Consider the following 12,362-nt stretch of genomic DNA (forward strand, 5'->3'; position numbering starts at 1 on the left):
CATGCCATAGAGACTCCACTCACTCACTGCCCCACGCCGGCAGACTTAGAGCCCTTTGCACTGTTTTCTTTGCTCCTTAAGCTCCCCCTTGCTGCATGGAGTGAGGCCCCCCCAATAAGTTGTATAGTTTTGTATTTATCTTTGTACACAGCAGTTTCCATTGTCCCTGTGCGCACCTGGTACACGGAAGTTGGCAGTAAAGAAATAAGAATGTTATTGCTGACCTAACTCACCAGCTTGTAAAAGATCTTTAGTTCTTTCACTGCTCTTCTGTAATTTGATTCTTCCAAAATATGGATCAAAGAGGAAGAGAAATAACAGTTATTGCATCTTCACAACAGCTCATAAAACCAAACCTGATAAATGTTATTCACTGTGATTAAATTATCTTCATTTCAAGGGAGAAGAGAAATTAAATCTTTCTTCCTAGACATTGACCGTGTCCCAGCAGACTGATACAAATTGACTTGCTATCATTAATAGATCTGCAGTATTATATCACTCACCCCAGCATATCTGTGATCCTCAAATACAAGGGACAAGTACTGTATGTATACTGGAGTGGACCTACAAGCAATATATTGGGTAGGGGGATGGTGTACGTCACCATCTAGTGGGTTTCCCATCAAGAAGATGTGGGATCGTAGCAATAGCTGAACACATTTCAACAAAGGTTTTGACAAAGTGTCCAAGTCCAAAGTCAGAGGGCTTCTGTCTCCAGGGCTGTTAGCCCAGGACGTTTTGGAAGCATTAAATTTCATTTAATTTCTTTATAAAGGTTAAATAGAAAAATCACACACACAAAAAAGGACGAAATCCGACTCCAACTCTTACTGCCCACCCACGACCTGTGTGATTCTCAAAAGTTTGCAGATTCCACTTTTCAACAGGACTTGCTGCTTTTGAGACATGTGTGCTGTTTTAGTACATGGTCTGTAGGAATAAAGATAGGTTTCTTATCGAAATATTGTTTGTTTCAACTTTTTTCTTTTTGTTTAATACCCAAAGTTCACATTGTTAATATATTGCAAAACAGTGTGTAATGAGTTACTAGAGGATCACTATCAATTTAAAAAAAAAAAAAAATCACATTTCCGTCTGAAGTTTTTTGACCTTCTGTTGTTAAAAGTAGCGTTGATGAATATTACAAGAGAGACAGCCAAGAGCAAAAGGACTTTGCGTATTTTTTTCAGGTTTAATTCTGTGGATTTGACAGCACTCTGTGTACGGTTAATTTCACTGTTTCGGTGCAGTCAGATTCCCATGTTATTTGCTTTAGATCTTTCATACAGGTACATGAGTGTAAAACTATATTTTAAAATAGTAAAATGTGATTATAAAAGCGCAAAAATTGGCTGCAGCACTCATGGATCACCATAGTGTCCAAAAGAAATTTTTAATATGACCAAATTACACTACTAGATTTCAAATTTACATTATTTTTTTAAAAACACAACTTATTTAAACAGAATGAAAAATTGAAAATAAAAATAAGTCATTAAGAACTTTACTAAACTTTTTTTTAAACCTACAGCAACCTTGGCTTTCATGATGATGCACACTGAGGTGAAACATATGGTGTAGTTTTAGCAGGTTCAGAGGAAGAGAATTGGAGGGAGGTTCCTCTTACCTGATCTATGTATTTCTAGGCATCACTCCCAATATTTTTAGGTTCATGTTTATCTCTGATGCTATGTCCCTTACCTTTACGGATGATTAAGGTGATCAGATAGCAACTGTGAAAATACGGGACGGGGTGGAGGGTAATAGGTGCCTGCATAAGAAAAAGTCCCAAAAAACAGGACTGTCCTTATAAAAACAGGACATCTGTTCACCCTACGGACGATTAATAGGAGAACAACTGCTATAATAAAAGTTTACAACAGAATTAGGCATGGGCAGTGGGTATCATAGGCAGGAGGCAGCTGTGCCTCCCTAAACAGCCTACTATGGCCCCGCCCACACTCTGCCCGCAGGCCAGGCCCCCTCCTGTGGTTCCCAGCGCTCTGCCCTGGCTGGCTGGCTCAGGCTGGCTGGCCTGCCTCTCGCATGGATTCAGGGTGGCTGGTTCTGGGGCCATGCCACGCACTGGGGTTGGAGGTGCTGCAGCCATGCCACCTGGAGCACCAGGGCTGCTGCTGCCTGGCACACCAGGGCTGGCTGCGCCACCCAGCCGCCCAAAGCTGGGTCTCGCCGCCCAGCGCTGGGGGCCGCTGTGAGGGTGCTCTGGGATCCTGAGGGGGAAGGGGGCAGAAGGGGAGGGGCAGGGCCTTGGGCACAAGGGGAGAGGCTGGGGGCTAGCCTCCCCCAACTGCTGGGTCACCGACTGCCCATGGAATTAGATAAATTCGTGAAGGATAGGCCCATCTGTGGCAATTAGCCAAGATGGTCATGGATGCGGCTCTAGGTGTCCCTAAACCTGATAGCCAGAAGATGGGTCTGGACAACAGGGTATAAATCACTCAATAAATTGCCCTGTTCTGCTCATTCCCTCTGAAGTATCTGGCATTGGCCACTGTCAGAAGACAGGATACTGGGCTAGATAGACCATTATTCTGACCCAGTGTGGCCATTCTTATGTTCTTAATGTCTTTTCTGCTTTAGGATAGACTTTGGCAGCTTAAAATACAAGAAAAGGGAGGCAAAGGAACTTGGTTCCAGAATTCTGAAGAGGTTTCACTGGCTTAATTAAATGGGTTAAACCAGTGGTTCTCAAACTTTAGCAACCCGAGGACCCCCATTTTGACTTAAATTTTTTGTGGACCCTAAGTCCCCTGCTCAGCCCCAGGCCCTCCCCCCACTCCACACCTTCCACCAAGGCCCCACCCCTGCCCCACCTCTTCCAGCCCCAGCTCCACCCTTGCCTCTCCTCTTCCCTGCCTCTTTCTGCCCCTCCCCTGAGTCTGCCCTGTCCTCACTCCTTCCGCTCCCTCCCAGCGCCTCCTGCACACCACTGAACAGCTGTTCCATGGCGTGCAGGAGGCGATGGGAGGGAGGGGGAGGAGTTGCTCAGCAGGGCCAGCGGCCCTGGACACGACTTGCAGACCCCCGGAGTACCCTCACAGACCTCCAGGATCGCAGACCCCCATTTTAGAAACCCTGGGTTAAACCGTATGGTATTAGCTAGTGTTAGTCATGGACAAACTGCTTTACACAGGAGAGGTCCCGTCACTGCAGGATATCTGGGATGACTAAACCTACCATGTGACCAATAGCATGCTACCCAGTGAAACCTACCAATAAAGGGAAATATGCCACATGTTCTAAGCATGTGGGATGATGATTCATTTAAAAAAAAGACATTTTTGAGATATATAGATCAGGAGCTCTTGAATGATTAGATCATGGCATATCTATATTTGTTCAGTAGAAAAGAATTCTCTACTGGACATCCAAGACAAGAAAGAATGACGATGGTACTCACCTCTATGCCTCATTGTTGGCCAACCCATTATGAACTCTCTCTCCACTCTCATATTATCCACCCAACATTTTTAGATGGATTAGAGACATTTGATTAAGATTCAAGTCAGATAAGATGATCCTCCTGGGTACGGTGAAACATTCTGAGGACAGTTGACAACCTGTGCTTCCATTATGCAAGGAGTACGGACACAAAATGTGGAGGTTACCTTGACAGCTCCCTCAGCATGGAAGCTCTCCCAGCATGGCACCCAGTGGTGAATTCCTATTATTGCCATCCCCAATTTATCCAGAATATCAGACTGATTCTTGCAAGCATGGCCCTTTTCAAAGGCATGTGGGCATTTGTTATATTCAGTTTAGACTACTGAAATAGATGTCTAACTGGACTTCCCCTAAAATTGATCCATGGGGCGCAACAGTTGCAGAACACAGCTGTCTGCTTGTTCGTGGGATTGCAGCAAGGAAGTTCGTTGTACCTCTGCAATCTACACTCGTTTCCAGTATGCCAAAAGGATGTGATCTACTGTATCTGTCTTGGAGAGTGACACTCCATGGTCTTGGGCGGAGCAAGGATTGTGGATTCCTCCCACAACTCCAGCAGATTTCCACTGCACGTGACATTTATACTAGGGTTGTATGAAGGTTCAGGGGTTTGGCCCAACACTATAAAAGCTGCACAGACAATGGGCAATTATGCGACTATAAGCATAAACCGTTCAGGCCTCAAATACAATTATTTGTAAACTGGAAAATACATTAAAAATATAAGGGGCTAAAGGCAAATATGTAAAGGTTAAAAAACAACCACCACATACATACACCTGGAAAAAGGGTTAAATTTACATTCTTTTCCCCTTTGTTTGTAGGTAATTAGACCACACCTAAATGTCTATACTGATCCAGACACAATTTTGGGATTTAAAAAAAATAAAATAATATATTGGCAGGCTTTGTAAGGAAGACATGTTTGTAAAACTCAAACTATGGGAATACTGAAATCACCTGACCACCACCACCACTAATACATAGAATAGTGAGCCTTCTCAGTGGATGCATCACAGTGTACTCCATTGACTTCAGCAAAGCTAAGCCAATTTATACTATCTTACTCATAAAAAGAAAAGGAGTACTTGTGGCACCTTAGAGAGTAACCAATTTATTTGAGCATAAGCTTTCGTGAGCTACAGCTCACTTCATCGGATGCATACTGTGGAAAATACAGAAGATGTTTTTATACACACAAATCATGAAAAGATGGGTGTTAATCACTACAAAAGGTTTTCTCTCCCCCCACCCCACTCTCCTGCTGGTAATAGCTTATGTAAAGTGATTACTCTCCTTACAATGTGTATGATAATCAAGGTGGGCCATTTCCAGCACAAACCCAGGTTTTCTCCCCTCCGCCCCCATTGGGGGAGGGGGGGAGAAACCTTTTGTAGTGATTAACACCCATTTTTTCATGATTTGTGTGTATAAAAACATCTTCTGTATTTTCCACTGAATGCATCCGATGAAGTGAGCTGTAGCTCACGAAAGCTTATGCTCAAATAAATTGGTTAGTCTCTAAGGTGCCACAAGTCCTCCTTTTCTTTTTGAGAATACAAACTAACACGGCTGCTACTCTGAAACCTATCTTACTCATGTGGATAAACATTGATTCTCAGACTTACTCCTATGATTAAACATTTAGTGGCAAGACTCCTAACTGAAATATTAGGAAAAAATCACCATCCAGTGATAAGTTAGTCAGTGGAACTAATTTAGTAAGATAACTTAGCATCACAAACTAGGTTAATTTTAGATAAAAATAAACAAGCATATGAAACAGGTAGAGTCCCATCCCCTGAAGCAGGAGGTTAATGACAGAGTAGTCCCTTATCACTGATGATTTAAGTTCGATTTGCATTGAGATTCACCACAGAAAACTGTCCTACAAAAACAGTTTAATAATCAAAGCTACATCAATCATATACAAATCTTTACATCAGACATTCTGAATTCTTTTTTGTTGTGGGGGTAGGATATTACTCAACATAAATCTAGCTCAGAGTGGGGGATACGCTCATTGTGAAATTCATTTGTAGCTGCTTTTAAAAAATATATCCATGCATAACAAAAACAAGTAATTTAGAAGAAAAACAGTAACAGCTTTTCAGACAACACAGAGCCAACAAAACTAGAAGTGATCTCCTTACTCCTTCCACTCTGAAATGCCCTGTCTAAAAATAATATAGTAAGAAAGCACCGTGGGAATTCACCAACGTTTACTACATATTCAGTAAGCCAGGCTTAGTCTCCACGTGGCGACTCAGTTTGGAGCAATCCTGCCTGTTGCTTTTTTTTAAAATAATAAAGATTAATGATTTTTCCTCCAAGATGTAAGCAGGAAAAAGGCTGTTACCTTGTAAGAGGAAGGAGAAGAGCCACTGAATGACTGCAACTGACTGAATTCTCCTGGCCAGGGGAATGTTGATGGGAGCAAACTCGACCTTCATGCTGTGTCTGTCCTGTCCTGCAGAGTTACAACCTTCGCTCTTCCCCGGAGAGGCGGATAGCAGCAAAAAGAGGAATGCAAACAACCGACTCCCAGCTCTGATCCCGCCAGGATTAAATCAGGTCCCCAGTGCTCCGGCTGGCCATCGCTCCCAGCAACTTGAAGTTCAGAGGGTGAAGGTTCCCGGCGCCGGGGCAGCCTGCTGCCTTAGGGTGAAACGATCACTGAGCGCAGCCAAAGCCTCTGGGCTTGCATGCGAGTCAGCCAAGCGGCGCAAGAGTGGCAGAGTCAGACTACAGCCCGCATGCACTTACCTTAAGGGAACTCGCTGCCCTCGGCTCCTCCCGCCAGAGGCAGGGCCCGCGCCCGGGAGGGCAGCGAAGGTGGAGAGGGGCAGTCCCGGGCCAGGAGGGCTGCCCGCAGAGCAGGAACCACTTTGCTGGGACGCGATAGGCTGCAGCTCTGGGAGGGGGCCGCCTGCTCCAGCCGTGGAGAGACTGCAGGTCAGCGAGGTGAGGGCCGGGGGAACCCTGACTGCAGGGCAGCCAGGGAGCATTGCAGGCCAGGAGACGATCCCAGCGGGGAGGGACAGTGCCCGGCCAGTGACAAGGGGAGATCCGAGAAGAGGTGGTTGTAATAAGATCTGGCTTGTCGGTACAAATAGGAACCATCAGCTGATCCCTTCCACGTGAAGCTCCACCCTGCACCATTGGACTGTGCAAAAGGTGCCTCGCATTAGGGGCGTGGGTCCAACAACTACGAGCAGAGTAAAAAGAAAAGGAGGACTTGTGGCACCTTAAAGACTAACCAAATTTATTTGAGCGTAAGCTTTCGTGAGCTACAGCTCACTTCATCGGATGCATTCAGCCTACACAGAACTCTTTAAACACCCAAAACCTGCATAAGATTTCCCCCCTAGCTTTAAGCAGCTGCCTCCACATGTCTACGGTCCCTAAACAGTATTGCCAACCCAAAAGGTTCAAAAATCACAAGTCAAACTCCAAAAAATTATGAGATTGGCCCAAATATGATTTTTTAAACTACACTGTAATTTTGGTCTGCCTTTAATCTTTTGAACTCCCTCTGCCCGCCCTGGTGTGTGTGCATGCACACACGTCCAACCCAGAGTGGGTGTCAGTTACAGCATTAACAACTCTTCCTAATTTAGGGCTTGGCTATGTGACACTGGCAAACCAGGGGCCAGCTCTTGCCAAGGCTTTAGGCCCCTGCCAAGCACTGACAAATTAATTGCTGGAAATCAGTCTGTTTCACCCTGGGCCGGCCCACAACATTTTGGCACCTGAGGCGTGAAACTCAAATGATGCCCCTCGCTTGGGCCAAAACTTTGAAAGGTCTCAATTCTGCCTTCTTCCTGTTTTACTCCTCTCATGGTACTACTCTGCTACCTACCCTAATAAAGGAGAACGAACAACTTAAAATGCCTTGTTCAAAAATTTTAAGTAACACTTAACTTTCTACATAGTAAACACTGGCATTTTTATCTGTTTGAATAATCAAAGTGGTGGTTTCCGTGCCTTCCTGGTTGCAAAGATTTGAACTGCTTCCTGAAAGTCCACAGTCTGGGCCAGCTCATGCTCTATTGCAGGGGTTGGCAACCTATGGCACATGTGCCAAAGAAGGCATGCAAGCTGGTTTTTAATGGCACGCTGCTGCCTGCCGGGTCCCAGCCGCCGGCCCCGCTCAGCACCTGTTGCCGAAAGCAGGCTGGGATCCCAGCAGGCAGCAGCGTGCCATTAAAAATCCTGCCCGCCCCAGCCCGCTCTTCTCCGCCCCCCCACGGGGCAGAGTGAAGAAGCTTGGTGCTGCCAGCTACTGCTGCAGAGCAGGGAAACTCCCCCCTCCCCCCTGCCATACTGGGTTCCTGCCCCTCCCTCCCTGCCACCGATCAGCTGATAGCCCTTGCCAGGGTGGGGGAGAAGGCAGAGAAGAGGTGGGGACAGGGCATATCCCCACCAGCCCCCTGCCATGAGCCACTCTGGGCAGGGGGCTGAAAGCACCCCCACGACCCGAGCCCACACCCCCAGCCCTGACCCCTGCACCCCCCCCACACACACCCAGACCTCTGCCCTCACCCCTGCATCCCCTCACACACCCCAGCCTCCTGCCCTGACCCCTGCATCCCCCCACGACCCCAGTCCTGACTCCAGCACCCCCCTCACATGCCCTCTGCCCAACTCCTGCACCCTTCTCACACACTCCCAGCCCCTGCCCTGACCCCTGTACCCCCCACGACCCCAGCCTTGACTCCAGCACCCCCCACACATACCGAGCCCCCCCATGCCTTGACTCCTGCACCCTCCTCACACACCCCCAGTCCCCTGCCCTGACTCCTGCACCCCCACACCCTGTGTCCTGACTCTTGCACCGCCCCACATTCTCACCCCCACTGTGAGAACCAAACAGACTACTGCACACACACCCCCACATTCCTACTTGCACCCTTTGCCCAGGTAAGCACTCCACACCCAAACCTCCTGCCCCAACCCTGAGCCCCCTCCCTCATTCTAGCTCCTGGCCAGACCCTACACCCCAACCCCCAGCCTGCTCCTTCACCCCCAGCCCTGTGCTCAGTGCAGAGAGAGAGGAAGAGAATGGGCTAGAAGGTAGGTACCCACTCTATGTGGGCAGGGCCGGGATCCCAGACCGGCAGCGGGCTGAGCGGGGCCGGCAGCCGGGACCCTGGCTGACAGGAGCCGGCAGCCAGAACCCCAGACCGGCAGCAGGCTGAGCCGCTCAGCCCACTGCCAGTCTGGGGTTCTGGCTGCCGGCCTCGGTGAATGGAACCCCAGGCTGGCAGCGGGCCAGCAGTGTAAGATCAGCATTTTAATTGAATTTTAAATGAAGCTTCTTAAACATTTTGAAAACCTTGTTTACTTTACATATGACAATAGTTTAGTTATATAATATATAGACTTATAGACAGAGACCTTCTAAAAAACATTAAAATGTATTACTGGCACGCAAAACCTTAAATTAAAGTGAATAAATGAAGACTCAGCACACCGCTTCTGAAAGGTTGCCAACCCCTGCTCTATTGAGATGGTTGCAAGGCCCACCAGCCTCTCCTGTGTCATTTTGGAGGGCAGATGTATTTTTATTAACTTCAGCTTGGAGAAGCTGTGTTCTCCACTGGCAACTGTCACAGGAAGTGTTAGAAGTGTGCGCAGAGCAACAAAAGCATTTGGAAAGAGGGTGCACATATATTCCAGAACAGCCTTTGGAGTTGACCCTGCTGAAATGTACCTTGAAAGGGCTTTCAGTTCATCACCTAAATCACTCGCATCAATATTGCGCAGGTCATCATGTGTCAACACTGTCTCTAGTGCCCTGCACTGCTGGTGTAGGTCTTCTTCGGGTATAGTGAGGAGTTTTGGAATATCATACAACATCCCAAATATACTGCTGTGTTCCTTGAGCTGCATGAAACTTTCTTCAACTCACTGTATTGCACAAACTAGCACCTGCTTAAAGAATTCAACTTTGAATTGTTGTTTGGGGTCTCTTATGGGATTATCCCGTGCCTCGTAATCAAAATGTCGTCTTCTTCGGTGACTCTTGTATTCTTGAATGGGTGGGAAAATAGCTTCACTGTGAAATTCCTCTGCCAACTTCTGTGCACTCTTTAGAACATTTTGAAATCCCTCATCTGACCGGTAAGACTGTAGGTATGACTTTGCTTTGTCCAGTAATTCCATTGCTCCAGATATATCAAGGTCAACATCTTGGAGTCTCTTGCTTACAACATTTATTTCAAACAGTATGTCATGCCACAACACTAAGCCACACAGAAATCTGAAGTTATGTATGTTTCTGGTGATTCCATTTCCCTCTGCCACAGTTCTCCCACGAACAGTTCCTGTCATAGCATTATCCTCCATATGGCATCATCTATCTTCCCAATTTGGTGTTTGATAGGCTTTATCGCCTCCACTCAACTTTCCCATTGTGTGACACTCAGTGGTTTCAGTGTCAGAGAGGATGTTCCCAGATGTTGCTTCAAAATTTGCCATCGATGAGTTGATGCAGAGAAAAATACATAGATGCTTTCAATTACATTAAAAAATTCAGCAGCCTCACTAGAAGCTGATGCTGCATCACTGACCACCAAGTTCAATGAATTAGAACTGCATGGGACAAAAAAAGCTCAAGGGTTTAACTCTCGGATCCGTGTCTGCACTCCTCCGTTCTTTCCTCTCATGTTGGCATCATTATCGTAGCCCTGATCTCTCATGTCAGCTATCACAATTCCCGTATCTTCTAGCTTTTTAAGAAGCACATTTGTCATACCAGCTCCTGTAGTATCATCAATGTCAATAAATTCTAGAAAATGCTCTCTGACAGTCACCATTGCAGGGACATTTTCACTAAGTTCTGTTGTTGTTGCAAAACACACCATTAAAGTAATTTGTTCTGTATGGCTGATGTCAGGTGTGCAGTCCAGAATAACACAATAATATCTTGCTGACTTGTAATATCTGTTTGACTTTTGTTGCCAGTAACTGTATGATCTCATTTTGAATTGTTTTTCCAAGATAGTGGTGCGTGTACATTTCTTGGGTGGTGACTCTTCTTAGATGCTCCTGGAGTACAGCATCAAACTCAGCCGTCAGCGCCACCATTTTAAGGAACTTTCCATTGTTTGGCACATACAGCTGATCTGAAGTGCCACGCAGTGCTAGGTTTTGGGTACCAAGCATTCTCACAATGGCAATGAGCCTTTTCAGAACATTTTGCCAGTAAAGAGACTCTGATGCAATCTTCTCTTGATGCTGATCATCTATGGTGGCCTTTAACCTTAGTCTCATCTCAAGCTCTTTCCACCTATGGAATACTCTCTGGTGATTTGCTGCCTTCTCATGGCATGCCAGATTTCTAGCCAGATTTTTCCAGACCTTTGTTCCTGTAGAACTCAACGTGGCTGGAACATTAGACTGGAAGAGTCTGCAACAAAAACTATATGCAGCATTCTGAGGTTTTGAGTACATAAGCCCTGGCCTCTCCACTTTGTCACCACTGGGGATTCACACCAGTAATGTGTTGGATGGAAACTTCTATTTTCATTGTCTTTCGGGCCCATGCAACACAAGGAAGTCCCTCAGGCTACTTCTCAAGTGGGTCCACAGTCCTGGATCATCTAGACTTAAGGAACTGAACTCAGCAGCAGCTGTTTCTTGCACCTCCACCACACTCGTCTCTGATCTACACTTTTCTTCAGGAACGTGCATGGTTACATCCATTTGAGATGGAGATATGGATGGTGCAATAGCTGCCAGGTCACCTGCACTCTGACTAACTGGAAAATCAGGCATCTCCTCACCACTCACATCCTCACTGGGGCCGGAAGGCTCACCGTGAACATTTGTGTCTATCAACAGGTTTCAGAGTAGCAGCCGTGTTAGTCTGTATTCTCAAAAAGAAAAGGAGTACTTGTGGCACCTTAGAGACTAACAAATTTATTTGAGCATAAACTTTCGTGAGCTACAGCTCACTTCATCGGATGCATTCAGTGGAATATACAGTGGGGAGATTTATATACATAGAGAACATGAAACAATGGGTGTTACCATACACACTGTAAGGAGAGTGATCACTTAAGGTGAGCTATTACCAGCAGGAGAGCCAGGGGTGGGGGGAAGAAAACCTTTTCTAGTGATAATGAAGGTGGGCCATTTCCAGCAGTTGAACGTCTGAGGAACAGTGGGGGATAGGCGGTGGGAAATAAACATGGGGAAATAGTTTTACTTTGTGTAATGACCCATCCACTCCCAGTCTCTATTCAAGCCTGAGGAAACTACAATCCATCGGTGATCTTCCTGAAAACACCATCCTGGCCACTATGGATGTAGAAGCCCTCCACACCAACATTCCACACAAAGATGGACTACAAGCCGTCAGGAACAGTGTCCCCGAAAATGTCACAGCAAACCTGATGGCTGAACTTTGACTTTGTCCTCACCCATAACTACTTCACATTTGGGGACAATGTATACCTTCAAATCAGTGGCACTGCTATGGGTACCCGCATGGCCGCACAGTATGCCAACATTTTTATGGCTGACTTAGAACAACGCTTCCTCAGCTCTCATCCCCTAATGCCCCTACTCTACTTGTGCTACACTGATGACATCTTCATTATCTGGACCCATGGAAAAGAAGCCCTTGAGGTATTCCACCATGATTTCAACAATTTCCATCCCAATATCAACCTCAGCCTGGACCAGTCCACACAAGAGATCCACTTCCTAGACACTATGGTGCTAATAAGTGATGGTCACATAAACACCACCCTATACCGGAAACCTACTGACCGCTATTCCTACCTACATGCCTCCAGCTTTCACCCAGACCACACCACACGATCCATTGTCTACAGCCAAGCTCTACGATACAACCGCATTTGCTCCAACCCCTCAGACAGAGA

General features: G+C 46.4%; 1 protein-coding gene across 3 annotated transcripts in view; it reads right to left on the reverse strand.

The window, feature by feature from the left end:
* MOGAT1 (monoacylglycerol O-acyltransferase 1) overlaps positions 1-6,570 on the reverse strand; it is a 28,347-nt gene extending 21,777 nt beyond the window's left edge. For 2 of the 3 annotated variants that reach the window (XM_048863494.2, XM_048863495.2), the window contains exon 1: positions 5,828-6,226. In XM_048863494.2, coding sequence (XP_048719451.1) covers positions 5,828-5,921 — 94 coding nt within the window. In that variant the 5' untranslated portion in view covers positions 5,922-6,226. The other variant, XM_075132226.1, reaches the window with a different exon arrangement.
* Between the last annotated feature and the right edge of the window lie 5,792 nt (positions 6,571-12,362).

This window comes from Caretta caretta, chromosome 9 (assembly GCF_965140235.1).
Source record: "Caretta caretta isolate rCarCar2 chromosome 9, rCarCar1.hap1, whole genome shotgun sequence".
NCBI classification, from domain to species: domain Eukaryota; kingdom Metazoa; phylum Chordata; order Testudines; family Cheloniidae; genus Caretta; species Caretta caretta.